The 27,871-nt window shown below is 49.0% G+C and overlaps 1 protein-coding gene across 1 annotated transcript in view; it reads right to left on the reverse strand.

Moving 5' to 3' along the window:
* LOC149437496 (uncharacterized) overlaps positions 1–27,871 on the reverse strand; it is a 202,166-nt gene that overhangs the window by 170,145 nt on the left and 4,150 nt on the right. The window contains exons 2-5 of the mRNA XM_089660890.1: positions 27,421–27,575; positions 24,439–24,672; positions 4,988–5,144; positions 192–264 (exon numbers count right to left, since the gene is read on the reverse strand). Of these exons, the coding sequence (XP_089517016.1) occupies positions 192–264; positions 4,988–5,144; positions 24,439–24,672; positions 27,421–27,575 (619 nt within the window). The remainder of the gene's footprint in view (positions 1–191; positions 265–4,987; positions 5,145–24,438; positions 24,673–27,420; positions 27,576–27,871) is intronic.

Raw genomic sequence — 27,871 nt, forward strand, 5'->3', positions numbered from 1 at the left:
CAGAACGGGAAGTGAGGGAAAATCTCCCCCAAAAAGAAACAGACAGCAGTTACATCTTGACAGAAGCGTTAACCCTTTCCCCACATTATTCAAAACAAAAAAAGTTTTTTCCTTTTGTTGGGCTTTAATATATGTGACTGAAGGAACAAGTAAACTTAATTTGACAAAACTGTGTACATGAGATGACTTACCTGCATCCAGAAAGGTTGCAGTGTTTCCTGCCACTGGCTGGATAGTCTGTGATCTGAGTTGAGAGTTGCAGGTCTGTAAGGAAATAAAAGTAATTCAACAGAAATTTCAAACAAGTGAAATCAATGAAGGAACTGCAAATTGTATCCAAGAAACACCACAGCTATGCGAAACTCACAACGCCCCCTTCATGTTCCTTTATCTGTGTTATCCCCACAATGGAAACAGTGGAGGATGCGGGCGCAACAGGTTCTTCCATCACTCCAATGGTGAGACTTCCCTGAAAAAGTTTGCATTCCCCCTCCACATTGGTTTTCAGTCTCTTGAAGCCATGTTCCCGAATCACCTATTTATTCTACATTGTATCACTTCATATTTCTTTATCTGTGTTATCCCCACAATGGAAACAGTGGAGGATGCGGGCGCACCAGGTTCTTCCATCACTCCAGCGGTGAGACTTCCCAGGAATAGTTTACATTTCTCCCTCCCCATTGGTTTCAGTCTCTCTAAGCCATATTCCCCAATCACCTATTTATTCAAGAGCTACCACAGCTATGCTAAAGTCACAACCTCCCCTTCATGTTCCTTTATCTGTGTTATCCCCACAATGGAAACAGTGGAGGATGTGGGCGCACCAGGTTCTTCCATCACTCCAATGGTGAGACTTCCCAGGAATAGTCTCTCAAAGTCTCTCAAAGCCTTATTCCCCAATGGCCTACTTATTCTACATTATATAATTGAATTATGACACCATCAATTGTCTTTGTTAGGGATGAGATCGGGTTTGGGCTGAACTTAAGCTCATCCCTAATTCATGTTATGGCTGCAGCAGATGGGCAGAACTGTAAATTGTGGTGGTGGTGGTATCTCAATATCAGAAGCCAAAATAGAATTTAATTAATCACTTTTGTGTGGAGTTGGCCATTAATCCAGCTTTCATGCTCATGTCACTCTGCAATGTTCTGCCTGCTTGGTTTGCAAAAACAGAAGAAATCAGGAGGGAATCTGGCATCCTTAAAGTGGAACTTGACCAAGAAAAGGGAAATCACTCCAATGGTGAGACTTTCCAGGAATAGCTTGCCTTTCCCCCTCTACATTGGTTTCAGTCTTTCTAAGCCATATTCCCAAATTACCTATTTATTCTACATTGTTTCAGGTCAGCATGACACAATCAATTGTCTTTGTTAGGGATGAGTATGACACCATCAATTGTCTTTGTTAGGGGTGAGCATGACACCATGAATTGTCTTTGTTAGGGGTGAGCATGACACCATGAATTGTCTTTGTTACGGGTGAGCATGACACCATCAATTGTCTTTGTTAGGGATGAGTATGAGACCATCAATTGTCTTTGTTAGGGATGAGCACAAAACCATCAATTATCTTTGTTAGGGATGAACATGACACCATCAATTGTCTTTGTTAGAAATGAGCATGACACCATCAATTGTCTGTGTTAAGGATAAGATAGGATTTGGACCAAAAGTAATCTCATCCCTAGTCCATGTTATGGCTACAGCAGATGGGCAGAACTGTGAATTCCGGTGGTGGTATATCAATATCAGAAGCCAGCATTTGATTTTAATTTACCACTTTTGTGTGGAGTTGGACATTAGTTCAGCTATTGTGCAATGTTCTGCCTGCCCAGAGGGAAACTGGCATCTTTAAAGCAGAACTTCACACAAAAGAAGAGTTCTGCTCTTATCCCTCCCCCAAGACTGACCATTTGGAAACTCGGGCACTGCCCGAGGGCCTGGGGTCAGTAAGGGGCCCCATGAGATGCCCCTGGTACCTTTTTTATAGGCTTTTTTGAGTTTGGGCAAGGACACGGGCCCCATGATACCCTATTGCCCGGGACCCCTTGAGTTGTCAGGCCCCTGCTCCCCCCTTTCTTTTTTTGGTGGGGAAGCAGGTACCCAGTTTTGACAGGCAGAAGCTAGAAAAATAATGTTTATTCATAAAATTAAATAAAATTAAACACAATTGAACAACAGACGACCTCTACCTAACACAGAGATAAAAATAAAATGACAACGTTGTCATGTAAAAGACAGCCCACGTTTCCTATTCCTTTCCACTATATCTATTCATTTTATTCTTTGATCCCATTCCTGTTTTCATCTCTCTACTGCTCCATCATTTCCATCTAAGCCAGCTACTCTATTCCTCTTTGTAGGCTGGCTCAGTCTCAGCCAGTCCCTGGTCGAGAAGAATGACCAGCAGGGGGTTGCAAGGGATATATAAGGCAGAGAACTGGGAGTAGCAGGGTCCTTTGTCAGCAGAAGAGTGACCAGGTCTGGAAATGCCGTTAAACCTTCCAAGGCTCAGGAGCAGCCTTAAGAAGTCCTGGATGATTCTTGCTCAGTGAGGGGCCATAGGATCACCTCTAAAGTTGCAGGGACATTCAAGGTAAGACACACAGGGGATGTTCAGGGAAGAATTCATATCAGAGTCAAGCTGAAGCTGAGAGGAGGTCTCCAGATTGCCTTGGTCACAGTGTAGGCCTTAAAGCTCCACACAAAGGTAGAAGTTCCACTTTAAGGCCTCGTCCCCTGCTCCCTGTTAAGGACTGGCACCTTTGGGGAGTGGGTACTTCTGACAAGTATCTGCTCTCACTTCCGCTGCGATTGCCTAGGCCAGCAATGGGCAAACTACGGCCCGCGGGCCGTATACGGCCCGGCGGACCTTTTAATCCGGCCCGCGGAGCTAGGCTCCCGCTAGGCTCCTCTCACAGTCCGCCCTGAAGACCGGTGTAGCATGAAAATCTGTCTCCTATGAGGATCTGTCCCCCTCGACGTATCTGCGCATGTGCCGGAGATCGCCGATCGGCTGCTAATGCCTGAAACTGGCACATGCGCAGATACGTCGAGGGGGACAGATCCTCATAGGAGACAGATTTTCATGCTACACCGGAACCGCGCGGGAACACGGCAAGAGGAAAGCGCGGAGCAAAGGTAAGTGAATTGACACAGGGGGGACTTGGGGACTTAATATGGGGGATGAATTAATATGGGGGATGAATTACTATATGGGGGATGAATTACTATATGGGGGATGAATTACTATATGGGGGATGAATTACTATAGGGGGGATGAATTACTATATGGGGGATGAATTACTATGGGGGATGAATTACTACAGGGGGGATGAATTACTATATGGGGGATGAATTACTATATGGGGGATGAATTACTATATGGGGGATGAATTACTATAGGGGGGATGAATTACTATATGGGGGATGAATTACTATGGGGGATGAATTACTATGGGGGATGAATTACTATGGGGGATGAATTACTATATGGGGGATGAATTACTATATAGGGGATGAATTACTATGCTTACTATGGGGGAATATTACTATACTTACTATGGATGACACATACACATCATTCATCTACTCTTGGTCCGGCCCCCGGGTCCAATATATGAACCCATTGCGGCCCTCAAGTCAAAAAGTTTGCCCACCCCTGGCCTAGGCGATTGGAAGTGAAGTTCTCCTCCCCTCACAGTCTTCTGGGACATGTGACAGGTTCCAGAGGACTGGGGGACCATTCACGATGCGTAGTGCCACCACTATGCACCATTTTTGATCTAGCATGTGAATATTCGGTTTGGAGAACATTTTTTGATACAGTGAATCAATCCTTGTTCTCTTCTACACCATGTGGGAAAAATGTAAGAGGATTTTCCCTTACTGATCTCAGTTCTTGGGTCCCTCTGACTATTGGGGGTTGGTCCTGTTCTACAATGCCTTCCTAACTGTGATATCCCTGAGGCTGCTTATATGGTGGTATTTTTTCCTGCTGATGGATGCCGTGTTTTCTATCTTTATCTGTACATTTATCCTCTCTGGCTACACAGTATTAAAAACCTATTGAACGGAGTGGATCCTGAAGAAGGCCTTGTGGACAAAACGCGTCAATCCGTTGATTGTTCGTTTTTTGCCTGATTTCATGATCATCTCTTGATTTACATACCGTAGCTGATATGGAATGACAATATGGAATTTGTTATACTTTTTAATCTGTATAAATAAAACTATTTTTATATTATATATTTGACTGTTTGAAAAGATGAAGCACCCTAAAAATCTCTATTTTCCATGACTCCCTCCCCCATCTATTTTTTTTCGGGTGCTTGTGATGGGAAGAAATGTTGTGTGGTCTATAATACTGTGGGGGGTGGTGCCAAGACATTTTTAGTGCCAAGACCTCCCACCTAATGTATATACTGTTCCATACTTGCCGCCAGGGTTGTGCCTTAGAGAAGAGAAGGCCCCTGTGCTAAAAGCTGTGTGTTACAGATACATTCTGTGTTACTTTGATTGACTACTTCAAGATAGTGTCCTCATTCAAGTTATTTAGTTTTGGGCACCCCAAAACTTTTCCCAATCCTTATTCCAGTTCTACAAAACAAATAAAACAAAAAAAACACTATCTGCCTGATTACTGTCTGAGAACTGAGTGATAGTTTGTGCATCTTGCTGGAAATACCCTGTGCCTGGCTGCTTGCTGCAAAAAGGGGTCAGAACCGGGAATCAAACCTGGGGGCAGACCAAGCCGCTCTGTCATCTACACATACTTCACTAGGCTTTTCCTAACCTCCAAACCAGGCGCCCTCAGACTAGTGGAAGCCCATCCAGGGCAAGAAAATGCCTGGGTCTTTAGGGGCCCCTTGGACCAGTGGGCCAATAGGGCAGCTGACAGTTTGCCTATATGGCTAAGGAAGTCCTAATTGCTGTTTCAGGCACAGAAATCACAGAACACCCTCTATGTGTACGTTGAGCCTTACCACGGCACAATCATCAGTGCAGATTACAAATTCAGCAGAGAGATAGGTGGTGTTAGAATTGGCGATCTGGAAGACTTTCATGGGAAACCGAGTTTCATTGCTGAATCCATTGATATCCACTGTTAGCTGGTCAGTAGTTACATTGTTCGTTGGGCACCTGGATACAAAAACCTTTCATCAGCTTTCAGTTACTGTAATCTAAAGATTAGAACACAATACTAGTACATACTAATAGAGCTGATCAATATATTGGCTGCATTCATTACTTTATAGGTGAACAATACAGAACATGCGTTCATTGTATTATATTCAGTAAGTATATTAGAGCTGAACAGTACATGGCATGAATCCATTATATTATATATTCTGTATAAATGTATAGGTGAACAATAGATGACATGCATTCATTTTGTTCATTTTACACATATACTATATATACATTATATTTCCAAAAGGCCAGCACTCCAAATCATGTGATTCAGGTGTTCCAATCCCCTCCATGGACACCGGTGTATACAATTAGAGATGAGCGAATCGAAGTATCCGAAGTGGAATTCGAGTCGAATATCGGAAAAATTTCGATTCGTGCCGAATCCGAAAAATAGCCTAATTCGGACGCGCGAATCGAAATTTTTCAGAAAATGGCGGCTGACATGTGCGGCGACGGAGCGGGGATGTCTGGGAAGGCGCGCAGACAAGGCGCGCTGACCCATAATGCATTCCTCAACTACATGTGATCGCATCAGCCAATCAGCAGCCAGCCAGCCAGCACTGTGTAATGGTCGAGCTATAAATAGCGGCCATTTTGGAATTCTTCATTTGCCTGCAGTCATTGAACAGAGGCAGACCGCTCTGTACTAGGGACAGGGACAGAGTTAGGGCCACAGAAACGATAATTGGGGACAGAGAAAAGTTACTTAGGGACAGAGAACCATTACTCAGGGACACAGACTTGTTAATGAGGGCCACAGAATCGTTATTTAGGGACAAAGAAACGCTAGTTAGGGCCACAGAATTCATAATCAGGGACAGACAGAATTGTTACTCAGTGCCAGAAAATTGTTACTTAGGGCCACAGAAACGTTATTAGGGCCACAGAATTTTTACTCAGGGACAGACAGAATTGTTACTGAGTGCCAGAGAATTGTTACTCAGGGACAGACAGAATTGTTACTGAGTGCCAGAGAATTGTTACTTAGGGCCACAGAAACTTTAATTAGGGCCACAGAATTTTTACTCAGGGACAGACAGAATTGTTACTGAGTGCCAGAGAATTGTTACTCAGGGACAGACAGAATTGTTACTGAGTGCCAGAGAATTGTTACTTAGGGCCAGAGAAACTTTACTTAGGGCCACAGAATTTTTACTCAGGGACAGACAGAATTGTTACGGAGTGCCAGAGAATTGTTACTCAGGGACAGACAGAATTGTTACGGAGTGCCAGAGAATTGTTACTCAGGGCCACAGAAACTTTACTTAGGGCCACAGAATTTTTACTCAGGGACAGACAGAATTGTTACTGAGTGCCAGAGAATTGTTACTCAGGGACAGACAGAATTGTTACTGAGTGCCAGAGAATTGTTACTCAGGGCCCCAGAAACTTTACTTAGGGCCACAGAATTTTTACTCAGGGACAGACAGAATTGTTACTGAGTGCCAGAGAATTGTTACTCAGGGACAGACAGAATTGTTACTGAGTGCCAGAGAATTGTTACTTAGGGCCACAGAAACTTTACTTAGGGCCACAGAATTGTTACTCGCACAGACACAGAATTGTTACTCGCACAGACACAGAATTGTTACTGAAGGCCACAGAACTGTTACTTAGGGCCACAGAATTGTTACTCGCACAGACACAGAATTGTTACTCGCACAGACACAGAACTGTTACTGAGGGCCACAGAACTGTTACTTAGGGCCACAGAATTGTTACTCGCACAGACACAGAATTGTTACTCAGGGCCACAGAACTGTTACTTAGGGACAAAGAAACGCTAGTTAGGGCCACAGAATTCATACTCAGGGACAGACAGAATTGTTACGGAGTGCCAGAGAATTGTTACTCAGGGCCACAGAAACTTTACTTAGGGCCACAGAATTTTTACTCAGGGACAGACAGAATTGTTACTGAGTGCCAGAGAATTGTTACTCAGGGACAGACAGAATTGTTACGGAGTGCCAGAGAATTGTTACTCAGGGCCACAGAAACTTTACTTAGGGCCACAGAATTTTTACTCAGGGACAGACAGAATTGTTACTGAGTGCCAGAGAATTGTTACTCAGGGACAGACAGAATTGTTACTGAGTGCCAGAGAATTGTTACTTAGGGCCACAGAAACTTTACTTAGGGCCACAGAATTGTTACTCGCACAGACACAGAATTGTTACTCGCACAGACACAGAACTGTTACTGAGGGCCACAGAAACTTTACTTAGGGCCACAGAATTGTTACTCGCACAGACACAGAATTGTTACTCGCACAGACACAGAACTGTTACTGAGGGCCACAGAACTGTTACTTAGGGCCACAGAATTGTTACTCGCACAGACACAGAATTGTTATTCAGGGCCACAGAACTGTTACTTAGGGACAAAGAAACGCTAGTTAGGGCCACAGAATTCATACTCAGGGACAGACAGAATTGTTACGGAGTGCCAGAGAATTGTTACTCAGGGCCACAGAAACTTTACTTAGGGCCACAGAATTTTTACTCAGGGACAGACAGAATTGTTACTGAGTGCCAGAGAATTGTTACTCAGGGACAGACAGAATTGTTACGGAGTGCCAGAGAATTGTTACTCAGGGCCACAGAAACTTTACTTAGGGCCACAGAATTTTTACTCAGGGACAGACAGAATTGTTACTGAGTGCCAGAGAATTGTTACTCAGGGACAGACAGAATTGTTACGGAGTGCCAGAGAATTGTTACTCACGGCCACAGAAACTTTACTTAGGGCCACAGAATTTTTACTCAGGGACAGACAGAATTGTTACTGAGTGCCAGAGAATTGTTACTCAGGGACAGACAGAATTGTTACTGAGTGCCAGATAATTGTTACTTAGGGCCACAGAAACGTTATTAGGGCCACAGAATTGTTACTCAGGGACAGACAGAATTGTTACTGAGTGCCAGAGAATTGTTACTTAGGGCCACAGAAACTTTAGTTAGGGCCACAGAATTGTTACTCAGGGACAGACACAGAATTGTTACTGAGGGCCACAGAACTGTTACTTAGGGCCACAGAATTGTTACTCGCACAGACACAGAATTGTTACTGAGGACCACAGAACTGTTACTTAGGGCCACAGAATTGTTACTCGCACAGACACAGAATTGTTACACAGGGACACAGAACTGTTACTGAGGGCCACAGAACCGTTACTTAGGGCCACAGAAATGTTACTCGCACAGACACAGAATTGTTACTCGCACAGACACAGAATTGTTACTCGCACAGACACAGAATTGTTACTGAGGGCCACAGAACTGTTACTTGGGGCCACAGAAACGTTAATCAGGGACACAGAATTGTTACTGAGGGCCACAGAACTGTTACTTAGGGCCACAGAATTGTTACTCGCACAGACACAGAATTGTTACACAGGGACACAGAACTGTTACTGAGGGCCACAGAACCGTTACTTAGGGCCACAGAATTGTTACTCGCACAGACAGAATTGTTACTCGCACAGACACAGAATTGTTACTCGCACAGACACAGAAATGTTACTCAGGGACACAGAACTGTTACTGAGGGCCACAGAACTGTTACTTAGGGCCACAGAATTGTTACTCGCACAGACACAGAATTCTTACTCGCACAGACACAGAATTGTTACTCAGGGAAACAGAACTGTTACTGAGGGCCACAGAACTGTTACTTAGGGCCACAGAATTGTTTCTCGCACAGACACAGAATTGTTACTCGCACAGACACAGAATTGTTACTGAGGGCCACAGAACTGTTACTTGGGGCCACAGAAACGTTAATCAGGGACACAGAATTGTTACTGAGGGCCACAGAACTGTTACTTAGGGCCACAGAATTGTTACTCGCACAGACACAGAATTGTTACTCAGGGCCACTGAATTGTTTCTCGCACAGACACAGAATTGTTACTCGCACAGACACAGAATTGTTACTGAGGGCCACAGAACTGTTACTTGGGGCCACAGAAACGTTAATCAGGGACACAGAATTGTTACTGAGGGCCACAGAACTGTTACTTAGGGCCACAGAATTGTTACTCGCACAGACACAGAATTGTTACTCAGGGACACAGAATTGTTACTCTGGGACACATAATCGTTTAATTAAAGAGTATGTCAGACAACATGCAGAGGAGTGGCAGAGGAGGCAATGTTTTAGGAGCGAGCAGACGTGGCAGCAGAGGAAGGGGTCGAGGCAGCACTAGTCGCAGCCAGAGGCCAGTGCTCCCGGTGTCATCCAGCGGTCGTGTCTCCACCGACAACCCTGCCGTCATCGATTGGTTGGCTCGGTCGTCTTCCTCTTCCCAGGTCACCTCTGACACCTACAGCCAACGGTCGGTGGGTACGTCAGACACAACCGTTAGTTGGCATGGCCCGGGACCAAGCCCACTGAAATCACGTGTCCTCTACCTGCCCCTGTCCTTTGGTGTTCCCTCACCAAGCGAAGTATCGCATGCTGTGGGCTCAGCCCCACTGTACAGTGAGGAAGAGCTAACAAAGGGCGGTCAGGAACGGGGGGAGACATCCGCCTTTTCAGCAGCTAGGCGAAGAAGTAGTGGCGAGGAGAGTGGCCCGGTTGCCGGTCTAGAGACAGGTCTGTCTCCTGACCCAGACGCAGCCGAGGGGGCTAGTAGTGAGGCGGGCCATGGGCCCCTATATACCGCCTCCTCATGCTGCTGCCAGGTCCAGAGTCTCTCATGGGTCCCTGTACGGCCTCCCATTGCTGCTGTCTCCATCGCCACACTCTGCCATGTGCCACTTTCAGGTCTCCTCACACACTGCTGGTGTGTAGAATTTTTTGACATAGGGTGCTGGCAGATTACGGGCCTCCCATAGCTGCTGCCAGGCCCCTAATCTGCCATAGGCCCCTATATACTGCCTCCTCATGCTGCTGCCAGGTCCAGAGTCTCTCATGGGTCCCTGTACGGCCTCCCATTGCTGCTGTCTCCATCGCCACACTCTGCCATGTGCCACTTTCAGGTCTCCTCACACACTGCTGGTGTGTAGAATTTTTTGACATAGGGTGCTGGCAGATTACGGGCCTCCCATAGCTGCTGCCAGGCCCCTAATCTGCCATAGGCCCCTATATACCGCCTCCTCATGCTGCTGCCAGGTCCAGAGTCTCTCATGGGTCCCTGTACGGCCTCCCATTGCTGCTGTCTCCATCGCCACACTCTGCCATGTGCCACTTTCAGGTCTCCTCACACACTGCTGGTGTGTAGAATTTTTTGACATAGGGTGTTGGCAGATTACGGGCCTCCCATTGCTGCTGCCAGGCCCCTAATCTGCCATGGGCCCCTATATACCGCCTCCTCATGCTGCTGCCAGGTCCAGAGTCTCTCATGGGTCCCTGTACGGCCTCCCATTGCTGCTGTCTCCATCGCCACACTCTGCCATGTGCCACTTTCAGGTCTCCTCACACACTGCTGGTGTGTAGAATTTTTTGACATAGGGTGTTGGCAGATTACGGGCCTCCCATTGCTGCTGCCAGGCCCCTAATCTGCCATGGGCCCCTATATACCGCCTCCTCATGCTGCTGCCAGGTCCAGAGTCTCTCATGGGTCCCTGTACGGCCTCCCATTGCTGCTGTCTCCATCGCCACACTCTGCCATGTGCCACTTTCAGGTCTCCTCACACACTGCTGGTGTGTAGAATTTTTTGACATAGGGTGCTGGCAGATTACGGGCCTCCCATAGCTGCTGCCAGGCCCCTAATCTGCCATAGGCCCCTATATACCGCCTCCTCATGCTGCTGCCAGGTCCAGAGTCTCTCATGGGTCCCTGTACGGCCTCCCATTGCTGCTGTCTCCATCGCCACACTCTGCCATGTGCCACTTTCAGGTCTCCTCACACACTGCTGGTGTGTAGAATTTTTTGACATAGGGTGCTGGCAGATTAAGGGCCTCCCATAGCTGCTGCCAGGCCCCTAATCTGACATAGGCCCCTATATACCGCCTCCTCATGCTGCTGCCAGGTCCACAGTGTCTCATGCCATGTGCCACTTTCAGGTCTCCTCACACTGCTGGTGTGTTGAATTTTTTGACATAGGGTGCTGGCAGATTATGGGCCTCCTATAGCTGCTGCCAGGCCCCTAATCTGCCATAGGCCCCTATATACCGCCTCCTCATGCTGCTGCCAGGTCCAGAGTCTCTCATGGGTCCCTGTACGGCCTCCCATTGCTGCTGTCTCCATCGCCACACTCTGCCATGTGCCACTTTCAGGTCTCCTCACACTGCTGGTGTGTAGAATTTTTTGACATAGGGTGCTGGCAGATTACGGGCCTCCTATTGCTGCTGCCAGGCCCCTAATCTGCCATAGGCCCCTATATACCGCCTCCTCATGCTGCTGCCAGGTCCAGAGTCTGTCATGGGTCCCTGTACGGCCTCCCATTGCTGCTGTCTCCATCGCCACACTCTGCCATGTGCCACTTTCAGGTCTCCTCACACTGCTGGTGTGTAGAATTTTTTGACATAGGGTGCTGGCAGATTACGGGCCTCCCATAGCTGCTGCCAGGCCCCTAATCTGCCATAGGCCCCTATATACCGCCTCCTCATGCTGCTGCCAGGTCCAGAGTCTGTCATGGGTCCCTGTACGGCCTCCCATTGCTGCTGTCTCCATCGCCACACTCTGCCATGTGCCACTTTCAGGTCTCCTCACACTGCTGGTGTGTAGAATTTTTTGACATAGGGTGCTGGCAGATTACGGGCCTCCCATAGCTGCTGCCAGGCCCCTAATCTGCCATAGGCCCCTATATACCGCCTCCTCATGCTGCTGCCAGGTCCAGAGTCTGTCATGGGTCCCTGTACGGCCTCCCATTGCTGCTGTCTCCATCGCCACACTCTGCCATGTGCCACTTTCAGGTCTCCTCACACACTGCTGGTGTGTAGAATTTTTTGACATAGGGTGCTGGCAGATTACGGGCCTCCCATAGCTGCTGCCAGGCCCCTAATCTGCCATAGGCCCCTATATACCGCCTCCTCATGCTGCTGCCAGGTCCAGAGTCTCTCATGGGTCCCTGTACGGCCTCCCATTGCTGCTGTCTCCATCGCCACACTCTGCCATGTGCCACTTTCAGGTCTCCTCACACTGCTGGTGTGTAGAATTTTTTGACATAGGGTGCTGGCAGATTACGGGCCTCCTATAGCTGCTGCCAGGCCCCTAATCTGCCATAGGCCCCTATATACCGCCTCCTCATGCTGCTGCCAGGTCCAGAGTCTGTCATGGGTCCCTGTACGGCCTCCCATTGCTGCTGTCTCCATCGCCACACTCTGCCATGTGCCACTTTCAGGTCTCCTCACACACTGCTGGTGTGTAGAATTTTTTGACATAGGGTGTTGGCAGATTATGGGCCTCCCATTGCTGCTGCCAGGCCCCTAATCTGCCATGGGCCCCTATATACCGCCTCCTCATGCTGCTGCCAGGTCCAGAGTCTCTCATGGGTCCCTGTACGGCCTCCCATTGCTGCTGTCTCCATCGCCACACTCTGCCATGTGCCACTTTCAGGTCTCCTCACACACTGCTGGTGTGTAGAATTTTTTGACATAGGGTGCTGGCAGATTACGGGCCTCCCATAGCTGCTGCCAGGCCCCTAATCTGCCATAGGCCCCTATATACCGCCTCCTCATGCTGCTGCCAGGTCCAGAGTCTCTCATGGGTCCCTGTACGGCCTCCCATTGCTGCTGTCTCCATCGCCACACTCTGCCATGTGCCACTTTCAGGTCTCCTCACACACTGCTGGTGTGTAGAATTTTTTGACATAGGGTGTTGGCAGATTACGGGCCTCCCATTGCTGCTGCCAGGCCCCTAATCTGCCATGGGCCCCTATATACCGCCTCCTCATGCTGCTGCCAGGTCCAGAGTCTCTCATGGGTCCCTGTACGGCCTCCCATTGCTGCTGTCTCCATCGCCACACTCTGCCATGTGCCACTTTCAGGTCTCCTCACACACTGCTGGTGTGTAGAATTTTTTGACATAGGGTGCTGGCAGATTACGGGCCTCCCATAGCTGCTGCCAGGCCCCTAATCTGCCATAGGCCCCTATATACCGCCTCCTCATGCTGCTGCCAGGTCCAGAGTCTCTCATGGGTCCCTGTACGGCCTCACATTGCTGCTGTCTCCATCGCCACACTCTGCCATGTGCCACTTTCAGGTCTCCTCACACACTGCTGGTGTGTAGAATTTTTTGACATAGGGTGCTGGCAGATTAAGGGCCTCCCATAGCTGCTGCCAGGCCCCTAATCTGCCATAGGCCCCTATATACCGCCTCCTCATGCTGCTGCCAGGTCCACAGTGTCTCATGCCATGTGCCACTTTCAGGTCTCCTCACACTGCTGGTGTGTTGAATTTTTTGACATAGGGTGCTGGCAGATTATGGGCCTCCTATAGCTGCTGCCAGGCCCCTAATCTGCCATAGGCCCCTATATACCGCCTCCTCATGCTGCTGCCAGGTCCAGAGTCTCTCATGGGTCCCTGTACGGCCTCCCATTGCTGCTGTCTCCATCGCCACACTCTGCCATGTGCCACTTTCAGGTCTCCTCACACTGCTGGTGTGTAGAATTTTTTGACATAGGGTGCTGGCAGATTACGGGCCTCCTATTGCTGCTGCCAGGCCCCTAATCTGCCATAGGCCCCTATATACCGCCTCCTCATGCTGCTGCCAGGTCCAGAGTCTGTCATGGGTCCCTGTACGGCCTCCCATTGCTGCTGTCTCCATCGCCACACTCTGCCATGTGCCACTTTCAGGTCTCCTCACACTGCTGGTGTGTAGAATTTTTTGACATAGGGTGCTGGCAGATTACGGGCCTCCCATAGCTGCTGCCAGGCCCCTAATCTGCCATAGGCCCCTATATACCGCCTCCTCATGCTGCTGCCAGGTCCAGAGTCTGTCATGGGTCCCTGTACGGCCTCCCATTGCTGCTGTCTCCATCGCCACACTCTGCCATGTGCCACTTTCAGGTCTCCTCACACTGCTGGTGTGTAGAATTTTTTGACATAGGGTGCTGGCAGATTACGGGCCTCCCATAGCTGCTGCCAGGCCCCTAATCTGCCATAGGCCCCTATATACCGCCTCCTCATGCTGCTGCCAGGTCCAGAGTCTGTCATGGGTCCCTGTACGGCCTCCCATTGCTGCTGTCTCCATCGCCACACTCTGCCATGTGCCACTTTCAGGTCTCCTCACACACTGCTGGTGTGTAGAATTTTTTGACATAGGGTGCTGGCAGATTACGGGCCTCCCATAGCTGCTGCCAGGCCCCTAATCTGCCATAGGCCCCTATATACCGCCTCCTCATGCTGCTGCCAGGTCCAGAGTCTCTCATGGGTCCCTGTACGGCCTCCCATTGCTGCTGTCTCCATCGCCACACTCTGCCATGTGCCACTTTCAGGTCTCCTCACACTGCTGGTGTGTAGAATTTTTTGACATAGGGTGCTGGCAGATTACGGGCCTCCTATAGCTGCTGCCAGGCCCCTAATCTGCCATAGGCCCCTATATACCGCCTCCTCATGCTGCTGCCAGGTCCAGAGTCTGTCATGGGTCCCTGTACGGCCTCCCATTGCTGCTGTCTCCATCGCCACACTCTGCCATGTGCCACTTTCAGGTCTCCTCACACACTGCTGGTGTGTAGAATTTTTTGACATAGGGTGTTGGCAGATTATGGGCCTCCCATTGCTGCTGCCAGGCCCCTAATCTGCCATGGGCCCCTATATACCGCCTCCTCATGCTGCTGCCAGGTCCAGAGTCTCTCATGGGTCCCTGTACGGCCTCCCATTGCTGCTGTCTCCATCGCCACACTCTGCCATGTGCCACTTTCAGGTCTCCTCACACACTGCTGGTGTGTAGAATTTTTTGACATAGGGTGCTGGCAGATTACGGGCCTCCCATAGCTGCTGCCAGGCCCCTAATCTGCCATAGGCCCCTATATACCGCCTCCTCATGCTGCTGCCAGGTCCAGAGTCTCTCATGGGTCCCTGTACGGCCTCCCATTGCTGCTGTCTCCATCGCCACACTCTGCCATGTGCCACTTTCAGGTCTCCTCACACTGCTGGTGTGTAGAATTTTTTGACATAGGGTGCTGGCAGATTACGGGCCTCCTATTGCTGCTGCCAGGCCCCTAATCTGCCATAGGCCCCTATATACCGCCTCCTCATGCTGCTGCCAGGTCCAGAGTCTGTCATGGGTCCCTGTACGGCCTCCCATTGCTGCTGTCTCCATCGCCACACTCTGCCATGTGCCACTTTCAGGTCTCCTCACACTGCTGGTGTGTAGAATTTTTTGACATAGGGTGCTGGCAGATTACGGGCCTCCCATAGCTGCTGCCAGGCCCCTAATCTGCCATAGGCCCCTATATACCGCCTCCTCATGCTGCTGCCAGGTCCAGAGTCTGTCATGGGTCCCTGTACGGCCTCCCATTGCTGCTGTCTCCATCGCCACACTCTGCCATGTGCCACTTTCAGGTCTCCTCACACTGCTGGTGTGTAGAATTTTTTGACATAGGGTGCTGGCAGATTACGGGCCTCCCATAGCTGCTGCCAGGCCCCTAATCTGCCATAGGCCCCTATATACCGCCTCCTCATGCTGCTGCCAGGTCCAGAGTCTGTCATGGGTCCCTGTACGGCCTCCCATTGCTGCTGTCTCCATCGCCACACTCTGCCATGTGCCACTTTCAGGTCTCCTCACACACTGCTGGTGTGTAGAATTTTTTGACATAGGGTGCTGGCAGATTACGGGCCTCCCATAGCTGCTGCCAGGCCCCTAATCTGCCATAGGCCCCTATATACCGCCTCCTCATGCTGCTGCCAGGTCCAGAGTCTCTCATGGGTCCCTGTACGGCCTCCCATTGCTGCTGTCTCCATCGCCACACTCTGCCATGTGCCACTTTCAGGTCTCCTCACACTGCTGGTGTGTAGAATTTTTTGACATAGGGTGCTGGCAGATTACGGGCCTCCTATAGCTGCTGCCAGGCCCCTAATCTGCCATAGGCCCCTATATACCGCCTCCTCATGCTGCTGCCAGGTCCAGAGTCTGTCATGGGTCCCTGTACGGCCTCCCATTGCTGCTGTCTCCATCGCCACACTCTGCCATGTGCCACTTTCAGGTCTCCTCACACACTGCTGGTGTGTAGAATTTTTTGACATAGGGTGCTGGCAGATTACGGGCCTCCCATAGCTGCTGCCAGGCCCCTAATCTGCCATAGGCCCCTATATACCACCTCCTCATGCTGCTGCCAGGTCCAGAGTCTCTCATGGGTCCCTGTACGGCCTCCCATTGCTGCTGTCTCCATCGCCACACTCTGCCATGTGCCACTTTCAGGTCTCCTCACACTGCTGGTGTGTAGAATTTTTTGACATAGGGTGCTGGCAGATTACGGGCCTCCTATAGCTGCTTCCAGGCCCCTAATCTGCCATAGGCCCCTATATACCGCCTCCTCATGCTGCTGCCAGGTCCAGAGTCTGTCATGGGTCCCTGTACGGCCTCCCATTGCTGCTGTCTCCATCGCCACACTCTGCCATGTGCCACTTTCAGGTCTCCTCACACACTGCTGGTGTGTAGAATTTTTTGACATAGGGTGCTGGCAGATTACGGGCCTCCCATAGCTGCTGCCAGGCCCCTAATCTGCCATAGGCCCCTATATACCGCCTCCTCATGCTGCTGCCAGGTCCAGAGTCTCTCATGGGTCCCTGTACGGCCTCCCATTGCTGCTGTCTCCATCGCCACACTCTGCCATGTGCCACTTTCAGGTCTCCTCACACTGCTGGTGTGTAGAATTTTTTGACATAGGGTGCTGGCAGATTACGGGCCTCCTATAGCTGCTGCCAGGCCCCTAATCTGCCATAGGCCCCTATATACCGCCTCCTCATGCTGCTGCCAGGTCCAGAGTCTGTCATGGGTCCCTGTACGGCCTCCCATTGCTGCTGTCTCCATCGCCACACTCTGCCATGTGCCACTTTCAGGTCTCCTCACACACTGCTGGTGTGTAGAATTTTTTGACATAGGGTGTTGGCAGATTACGGGCCTCCCATTGCTGCTGCCAGGCCCCTAATCTGCCATGGGCCCCTATATACCGCCTCCTCATGCTGCTGCCAGGTCCAGAGTCTCTCATGGGTCCCTGTACGGCCTCCCATTGCTGCTGTCTCCATCGCCACACTCTGCCATGTGCCACTTTCAGGTCTCCTCACACACTGCTGGTGTGTAGAATTTTTTGACATAGGGTGCTGGCAGATTACGGGCCTCCCATAGCTGCTGCCAGGCCCCTAATCTGCCATAGGCCCCTATATACCGCCTCCTCATGCTGCTGCCAGGTCCAGAGTCTCTCATGGGTCCCTGTACGGCCTCCCATTGCTGCTGTCTCCATCGCCACACTCTGCCATGTGCCACTTTCAGGTCTCCTCACACTGCTGGTGTGTAGAATTTTTTGACATAGGGTGCTGGCAGATTACGGGCCTCCTATAGCTGCTGCCAGGCCCCTAATCTGCCATAGGCCCCTATATACCGCCTCCTCATGCTGCTGCCAGGTCCAGAGTCTGTCATGGGTCCCTGTACGGCCTCCCATTGCTGCTGTCTCCATCGCCACACTCTGCCATGTGCCACTTTCAGGTCTCCTCACACACTGCTGGTGTGTAGAATTTTTTGACATAGGGTGCTGGCAGATTACGGGCCTCCCATTGCTGCTGCCAGGCCCCTAATCTGCCATAGGCCCCTATATACCGCCTCCTCATGCTGCTGCCAGGTCCAGAGTCTGTCATGGGTCCCTGTACGGCCTCCCATTGCTGCTGTCTCCATCGCCACACTCTGCCATGTGCCACTTTCAGGTCTCCTCACACACTGCTGGTGTGTAGAATTTTTTGACATAGGGTGCTGGCAGATTACGGGCCTCCCATAGCTGCTGCCAGGCCCCTAATCTGCCATAGGCCCCTATATACCGCCTCCTCATGCTGCTGCCAGGTCCAGAGTCTCTCATGGGTCCCTGTACGGCCTCCCATTGCTGCTGTCTCCATCGCCACACTCTGCCATGTGCCACTTTCAGGTCTCCTCACACACTGCTGGTGTGTAGAATTTTTTGACATAGGGTGCTGGCAGATTACGGGCCTCCCATAGCTGCTGCCAGGCCCCTAATCTGCCATAGGCCCGTATATACCGCCTCCTCATGCTGCTGCCAGGTCCAGAGTCTGTCATGGGTCCCTGTACGGCCTCCCATTGCTGCTGTCTCCATCGCCACACTCTGCCATGTGCCACTTTCAGGTCTCCTCACACACTGCTGGTGTGTGGAATTTTTTGACATAGGGTGCTGGCAGATTACGGGCCTCCTATAGCTGCTGCCAGGCCCCTAATCTGCCATAGGCCCCTATATACCGCCTCCTCATGCTGCTGCCAGGTCCAGAGTCTGTCATGGGTCCCTGTACGGCCTCCCATTGCTGCTGTCTCCATCGCCACACTCTGCCATGTGCCACTTTCAGGTCTCCTCACACTGCTGGTGTGTAGAATTTTTTGACATAGGGTGCTGGCAGATTACGGGCCTCCCATAGCTGCTGCCAGGCCCCTAATCTGCCATGGGCCCCTATATACCGCCTCCTCATGCTGCTGCCAGGTCCACAGTGTCTCATGCCATGTGCCACTTTCAGGTCTCCTCACACTGCTGGTGTGTTGAATTTTTTGACATAGGGTGCTGGCAGATTATGGGCCTCCTATAGCTGCTGCCAGGCCCCTAATCTGCCATAGGCCCCTATATACCGCCTCCTCATGCTGCTGCCAGGTCCAGAGTCTCTCATGGGTCCCTGTACGGCCTCCCATTGCTGCTGTCTCCATCGCCACACTCTGCCATGTGCCACTTTCAGGTCTCCTCACACTGCTGGTGTGTAGAATTTTTTGACATAGGGTGCTGGCAGATTACGGGCCTCCCATTGCTGCTGCCAGGCCCCTAATCTGCCATGGGCCCCTATACCGCCTCCTCATGCTGCTGCCAAGTCCAGAGTGTGTCATGGGTCCCTGTACGGCCTCCCATTGCTGCTGTCTCCATAGCCACACTCTGCCATGTGCCACTTTCAGGTCTCCTCACACTGCTGGTGTGTTGAATTTTTTGACATAGGGTGCTGGCAGATTACGGGCCTCCCATTGCTGCTGCCAGGCACGTAATCTGCCATGGGCCCCCGTACCGACTCCTCATGCTGTGACGTTGCAACAAGGTGGAATTCAACCCTACATATGTTAGACCGCCTTTACGAACAGCGAAAGGCCATCACCGATTTCCTGATGTTAAAAGCGGATAAAGGTACTCCCTGTGTAACTTAGATGTCAGCCATTGGCAGCTCATGCGTGACACCTGCGCTTGCTCAGGCCCTTTGAGGAGGCCACGCTATTCGTGAGTCGCCAGGACTATGGGATGAACGACGTCATTCCTCTGTTGCACGTCCTGGAACAAATGCTGTTAACAATGGCTGGTCAGGGTGCGGTAGACGTGGCGCACAGATCTCAACGCCACATGACCCCTGTGGGGGCAGGACAGGAAGAAGAGGAGGAGGTAGAGGAGGACATTGGTGCTCAGGAATTATTGAGTGAAATGGGTGGTTTTTCCACTCAGCGGACAGGAGTGGAGGAGCAGGAGCATCTGGTAGAGGAGGAGGAGGAGGAGACAGAGGACCCAGACGCACCGTGGCAGTATGCTGTGGAGATGGAGGCAGGGAGTCCCTCGCATTCCTTGGCACAAATGGCCCATAGCATGCTCGGTTGCTTGCGTAGCGACAGCCGAATAATAACCATCAGACAGAGGGATGACTTTTGGCTGTCCACCTTGTTGGACCCTCGCTACCGTTCAAAAATGGTGGCCTTTTTCACACCTGCTGAGAGGGAGGCCAAAATAACGTACTATAAAAACCACCTATGTAGTCAGTTGGTCTCTGCCTGTCTGCGCCAACGTCCATCCTCAGACACTGTGGGCCCTGTGCGCTCGCGTTCCGCTGCCATGGCAGCAGGGGAGGGGTGGGGTGGTAGGAGCAGTGGCAGCTCCACCAGCAGCGGCTGCCTCAGTCTGCAGTCGATGATGAGTAGCTTTCTTCACCAGCGCAGTGAGGAAACTACTAACCAGCCGCAGCAGCAGCAGCAGCAGCAGCATCAGGTGGACCTGGAGCAGGACCTCAAACAACAGGCTTAGGCCTACTTGGACAGCACCCTGCCAACCGAGGTAGACAATCCCCTTGACTACTGGGCAACGAAACTTGACCTTTGGCCCCAACTAGCTGAATTTGCCCTTGAAAGGCTGTCATGCCCGGCCAGTAGCGTGGCATCGGAGCGCGTGTTTAGTGCGGCAGGAGGTATTGCAACTCCGCGGAGGACACGACTGTCCACCCAAAGTGTGGAGAGACTGACGTTTGTGAAAATGAATCAGGCGTGGATTAGTCTGGATTTCAAACCACCAGTTCCTGACACAACTGACTAAATCCGCCATGAATCATGCCCCAAACATGTGCCACTTTCAGGTCTCCTCACACTGCTGGTGTGTTCCATTTTTTGTCATAGGGTGCTGGCAGATTACGGGCCTCCCATAGCTGCTGCCAGGCCCCTAATCTGCCATGGGCCCCTATACCGCCTCCTCATGCTGCTGCAAAGTCCAGAGTCTCTCATGGGTCCCTGTACGGCCTCCCATTGCTGCTGTCTCCATCGCCACACTCTGCCATGTGCCACTTTCAGGTCTCCTCACACTGCTGGTGTATTCCATTTTTTGTCATAGGGTGCTGGCAGATTACGGGCCTCCCATAGCTGCTGCCAGGCCCCTAATCTGCCATGGGCCCCTATACCGCCTCCTCATGCTGCTGCCAGGTCCAGAGTCTGTCATGGGTCCCTGTACGGCCTCCCATTGCTGCTGTCTCCATCGCCACACTCTGCCATGTGCCACTTTCAGGTCTCCTCACACTGCTGGTGGGTTCCATTTTTTGTCATAGGGTGCTGGCAGATTACGGGCCTCCCATAGCTGCTGCCAGGCCCCTAATCTGACATGGGCCCCCGTACCGACTCCTCATGCTGCTGCCAGGCCCGTAATCTGTCATGGGCCCCTGTTGTTGCTTGTTGGCATATTCCGCTCGTTCAGATGCTCCTTCTCCTGCTACTCCTCTTCACGGATTCCGTCAGCAGTCTTTCTTGGAATCCGTTTCCAAGAGACAACAGTTTGCGAGCACGCACCAGACGGTGCAGAAACTGAACGTCCTCCTGTCCAAGTTGCTGCTGCCAGGCTCGTAATCTGTCATGGGCCCCTGTACCGCCTCCTCATGCTGCTGCCAGGTCCAGAGGGTGTCATGGGCCCCCGTACCGACTCCAAATGCTGCTGCCAGGCCCGTAATCTGTCATGGGCCCCTGTACCGCCTCCCCATGCTGCTGCCAGGTCCAGATTGTGTCATGGGTCCCTGTACGGCCTCCCATTGCTGCTGCCAGGCCTGTAATCTGCCATGGGCCCCCGTACCGACTCCTCATGCTGCTGCCAGGCCCGTAATCTGCCATGGGCCCCTGTACCGCCTCCTCATGCTGCTGCCAGGTCCAGAGTGTGTCATGGGTCCCTGTACGGCCTCCCATTGCTGCTGTCTCTATCGCCACACTCTGCCATGTGCCACTTTCAGGTCTCCTCACACTGCTGGTGGTTTCCATTTTTGTCATAGGGTGCTGTATGGCCTCCCATTGCTGCTGCCTCCACCGCCACACTGTGGCTCCACACTCTGGTTTTGGCCCCGTGACTGGCCAAATGAGTGAAGTGCGCGGTGATTCTAAGATCGACGGCACTCATCTGCTTGTCATACTGCCTGACAGTATTATTTCTCTTCCCCAGCAGACTCCAAGGGCATTTAAATTAAAGGTACAGTGTTCTGCACTAATATTAAGTCTCTCTGAAGCCTAGAAACACCCTTTTTTAAGTTAAATTCACAGCGAATATATTCGACTCGAATCAAAATTTTTCCACGAATTCGCCGAATCAGTCGAATCGAATTTTTGAATACTTCGCTCATCTCTATATACAATCAAGCCCCTAGGCATGCAGACGGCTTCTACAAACATTGGTAAAGAATGGGTCGCTCTCAGGAGCTCAGTGACTCCAAGCGTGGTCCCGTGATAGGTGGCCACTTGTGCAATAAGTCCATTCGTGACATTTCCTGGCTACTAAATATTCCACGCTCAACTGTTAGTGGGATTATAACAAAGTGGAAGCAACTGGGAACAACAGCAACTCAGCCACCAAGTAGTAGGTGGCCTACCAAGTAGTAGGTGGCCTAAATGACAGAGCGGGATCAGCACATGCTGAAGCACATAGTGCGCAGAAGTCGCCAACTGTCTGCAGAGTCAATAGACCTCCAAACTTGGTGTGGCCTTCAGATGAGCACAACAACAGTGCGTAGAGAGCTTCATGGAATGGGTTTCCATGGCCTAGCAGCTGCATCCAAGCCTTACATCACCAAGTTGAATGCAAAGCATAGGATGCCGTGGTGTAAAGCATGCCACCACTGGACTCTAGAGCAGTGGAGACATGTTCTCTGGAGTGACCAATCATGCTTCTCTGTCTGGTAATCCGATGGATGTATCTGGGTTTGGGAGTTGCCAGGAGAACGGTAATTGCCTGACTGCATTGTGCCAAGTATAAAGTTTGGTGGAGGGGGATTATGGTGTGAAGTAGTTTTTTAGGGGTTGGACCACGTCACATGACAGAGCGGGGTCAGCGCATGCTGAAGCGCACAGTGCGCAGAAGTCGCCAACTGTCTGCAGAGTCAAGAGCTAAAGACCTCCAAACTTGGTGTGGCCTTCAGATGAGCACAACAACAGTGCGTAGAGAGCTTCATGGAATGGGTTTCCATGGCCGAGCAGCTGCATCCAAGCCTTCCATCACCAAGTGCAATGCAAAGCATTGGATGCAGTAGTGTAAAGCATGTCACCACTGGACAATAGACACCCTCCTAAACCTTGTGGACAGCCTTCGCAGAAGAGTTGAAGCTGTTATACCTGTAAAGGGCGGGCCAACTCAATCTTAAACAGTCCCAGTGTCCCTGATCACACCAGTCATATTATCCCTGATGATCACCACACTAGACCCATTGCCCCCTCATCACCACCACACCCTTCTCACTGCTCCTGACCATGGCCACACAAGTTCCAGTATCCCTGATCACTGTCTCAACCAGTCAGTTCAAGTGTCACTAATCACCTCCACACCAGTTGCAATGTCCCTGATCCATATTAGATGTGTAAATTATGCCCCTAGATAGCCTGAAGGTGCTCCTTGGATTTTGGACTTCTGTATGTGGCTAGGATCTAAAAAAAAAGTCTCATGCATGTGGTATCCCCATACTCAGAAGGACTAGCAAAATATGTTTTGAGGGTGTAATTCTAAATATGCATATATATATATATCTTATTAATTGACAACTTTGTATTAAAAAAATACATTTTTTTTCCTACATTTTCCAAAAACTTGTGGTAAAAAATCAAATTTTCAAAAGACCCACTATGCCTTTTAGAAAATGCCTTGGAGTGTTTGCTTTCTAAAATGAGGTCATTTTGTGAGGTGTTTTTACTGTCCTGGTGCTTCATGACTTCCAAAAAATGTAATAGGTAGTCTGGAAACTAGATTTGTAATTTATGCACCTAGAACACCTGAAGGTGCTGCTTAGATTTTGGGCCCCTGTGTCCGGCTAGGCTCGGAAAATGTAGTATCTCTGTACTCGGGAGCAGTAGCAGAACGTGGTTTGGGATGTCACTTTAAGTATGCCTATGCTGTGTGTGAGAAATAATTTGTTAAAATGACAACTTTGTGGGGAAAAAAATCATTTTTCAAAAAAATTGTGACAAAAAATGCCAAATTCAAGAAACTCACCGTGCCTGTTACTAATGTAGCACCCCTTAGTGTACATAGTTAGGTAAATTTAGTTTGCCTCACAAGTAGCTAAAGTGAGCATGTCTGTGGGATTGCTGTCATAGTGCTCCTTATAGGGGCACGAACACAGCTCATCCCCCGCAGATGCTCTGCTTTTCAGAGCCTCAACCTGACAGCCTCCTGCACTCCCTGCAGCCGAAGCGTGTCCAGCGTGTGTCCACCAGCATGTGTTTATAAATGGCGCTGGGTAAATAAAAGTCCGCTGATCCGCCATTGATACACGCACAGTGCTACATAAGTGGTTAGGGGGATATATTGTTCTGGGCATTTAATCAATTATTTATGAAGTCAAAGTGTAAAAAGAACACGCAGAGCTACTAACCTGTGTGCTGTGTACTTACCCATTCTGAAGAAGATAGTACTTGGTGTCGCTTGATTGGTCTGGAGAGGCATAAATATTCACCACTTTGAGATAAAAGGGGTTGGTAAGATCTGGTATGAACCCCGAGATGTAGACAGTATCTTCCACTGTCAGGGTGTCGTTCTCTAAGAGAAGGGTCCTAAACTGATCTTTATAGGCCGCCATGGAGACTGAATAACTTACATTTGATGTAGGGCTGTTTATTACTGCGCTCCTGGAAAATAAACACAACAAAAGGTTACCTACCTAGAACCCCTTGTAGGTACGTGGCCATGCGTCTATGTTATTATACAGAGAGGACGCAGAACGGAAATATTTGTGCTGAGGCCAAAGAAAGAGCAAACCTATCAGATCTCTTCTCCGGCTCGGTGTATACTGGTGGGGGAGGTGAAGATGATATACAAAATGAGGATCACAAATGCACCACAAAGGATTCACATTAATATGTATAAGAAACAGAAAAAATAAAAGTCATTTAGGTGACCTTGTCAGGGTGAAAAAAAATTAGAAGCGACATCCCTGCAATGGAAGAGTTTTCATACTCCCCTCTCAGGCGGTCCATGTCTCCTACCTTTCCTCCGTCCCTGTGCTGCAGCCTCCAGCAGACTCTTCAGTATTCAACTCTTCCGGAAGTGTGGGATGTCTGTGTCTGCCGGCACATGCCATGGTTCCTTCCTCTGACCCCGATGTCACTACAGGACTCAGCAGAGACATCGGGGTTGAAGGAAGGAACCACACAGCACGGCGGGGGGCACTCAGGAGCGCTCAATATCAAAGAGTCGCATGGAGGCTGCAGCACTGAAGCAGAAGGAAGGGAGGAGACACGGGGTATAAAGACTCTTCTATTGGAGAGACATTTCCTCTCGGTCTGACAGGGCGGCTGGGGAAGACTTGGCCCAGATGGCTTACTAGAGATGTGCGCAATGGAAACATTTGTTTCGATTTGTTTCCGGTTCGTTAAGTTAATACGAGGAATCTTGAAAAAGTTTCTGTACTTTTGTATGTTTTAACAAAACTTTAAAAAGTGCGGCAACTTTTTGAAGAACCCTCATAATTTTGTTTCGTCATAGTCGTTATGTTAGAATGATTCGTTTTTGGAATTGGTTTTGTATATTTGGATTCATTTCATATATTTGGTATTTTCGAATTGATTCGAAATTCAAATTATGGAAGACGGCTTTATTCATTCTGTTCTGTTCTTTTACTTCCTATTCTATTCCATTGCTTTATTTTCTATTATTTTTGTATTCTATTCTACTCTATTTTTATGTTCTATTCAATGTTATTCTCTTCTGCTTTATTCTATTCTGTTCTATTCTATTTTATTCTAGTCTATTCTTTTATATTCTATTCTTTTATTTTCTATTCTTTTTTTATTCTATTCTATTCCTTTATTTTCTATTATATTCTGTTTTATTCTGTTCAATACATTTATTTCACATCTATTCTGTTTAATTCTATTCTATGCGTTATGTTAGAATGATTCATTTTATGAATTTGTTTTGTATATTTGGATTTGCTTCTTATATTTGTTATTTTCAAATTGATTCCAAATTCAAATTTTGGAAGGCAGCTATATTCATTCCATTCCATTCTTTTATTTCATATTCTATTCCATTATTTTTTTTGCATTCTATTCTACTATATTTTATGTTCTTTGCAATTGTATCCTCTTCTGCTTTATTCTATGCTGTTCTATTCTGTTTTATTCTTTTATTTCCTATTCTTTTATTTTTTATTCTATTACTTTATTTTCTTTTATATTCTGTTTTATTACATTCTTTGTATTTATTTCAAATCTATTCTGTTTCAATCTTTATTATTATTATTATTATTATTATACAGGATTTATGGCGCCAACAGTTTGCTCAGCTCTTTACAATATAACGGGAGACAATACAGCAACAATAGAGTTCAATACAAGAGGGATAGGAGAGCCCTGCCCCTTGGAGCTTACAATCTAGGAGGGAGGGGCTAGTGGTACAAAGGTAATAACTGTGGGGGATGGACTAGTAGGAAGAGTAGAAGATTCCATTATTAGCTGAGGGCAGGATATTTTCTATTCTTTTCTTTAATATTTTGTTTAATTCTATTCTGTTCCTTTATTTTCTCTTCTATTTTATATTTGCCTGAAGTTCAGCTTTAGTATTACACCTTCCTGCTCAGCCTATAGTATAATGACGGGCAAGCTGGACATTCGCCATTCTGGGTGGACGTCGTATGATTCTATTCTGTTTTATTTTCTTCTCTTCTATATAGCAGCCTAAGTAGGAATCATCATCTTATTTCACTTTCATACCTTACTCTATTTATTGCAATATGTTTCCATTAGGAATTCAAATTAATTTTCAAAATTTTAACTCACTTTCAGATTCAGATAATTTGTTTTGTTATAATTTATCTCGGATTTATTGAAATTCCTTACTATTGTGATTCAGAAATTCAGATACATCCCCGAATAATGAAAATTTTGGCTGAATTTCGATTCACAGCGAAACGAATCGCACATGTCTATGGCTTACACCCATGTGTCCTCAGAGAGTTGAGCTCAGTTATATCTAAGGTTTTGTTTCTAATTTATGAAGACCTGGCACAAGGCCGATGCGGTGTCTATATATAAGAAGGGATTAGGATCTTCAACCAGTAAGGACAGAACTTTAAATTAAATTTCTACTGTAGGGAAGATACTTGAAGGTTTGCTAAGGGACCTCATCCAAGGGTTTGTCATGGAATCCAATATCATAACTCACAGGTGTCAAACTGGCGGCCCTCCTGCTGTTGCCAGACTACAAGTCCCATGAGGTATTGCAAGATTGACAGTTACCAGCATGACTCCCAAAGGCAGAGGCATGATGGGACTTGTAGTTTGGCAACAGCTGGAGGGCCGCCAGTTTGACACCCCTCTGATAACTGATGGCCAGCTTGGATTTCTGAAAGACCAACAATGTGTAATAATAATTACCCGAGTTTTGGGCGCAGGGTCACATTAAGTTTGACATTCATATACAGCGGGTAAGAGCAGGAGACATTCATGACAGCGTCATTTTGTGTTCGGATCAGATCCGTCTGGGCAGGTATATATAGCTGATTTGTGAATGTGACATGGGTGGAATTTACCTGTAGAGAGAGGAAGCACATAAGTCATTAGACGAGGTCAGAAAACTCCCCGCCATACAGTAATCTGCACATTAGAAAGTAGTTACTATAAATATCAGAGTATTCTCTGACCGGTCAATAAGGAAGTCTCCAGCTTTGCTAAAGCAGAACTCCAGCCCAAACCAAGATCAATATAAATTAGCCACAAAAAAGATAAAATAAAAAAGCAACTTTTGCTGCAATATTCAGCTTCATCCAGAGATTTCCCCAGCAGTACTTTTTACCAATAGATGTCCTCAGTCTGGTGGTCAGCATTA

This window comes from Staurois parvus, unplaced genomic scaffold, assembly GCF_062004578.1.
Source record: "Staurois parvus isolate SC_StPar_1 unplaced genomic scaffold, SC_StPar_1.0 ptg001286l, whole genome shotgun sequence".
Classification (NCBI taxonomy): domain Eukaryota; kingdom Metazoa; phylum Chordata; class Amphibia; order Anura; family Ranidae; genus Staurois; species Staurois parvus.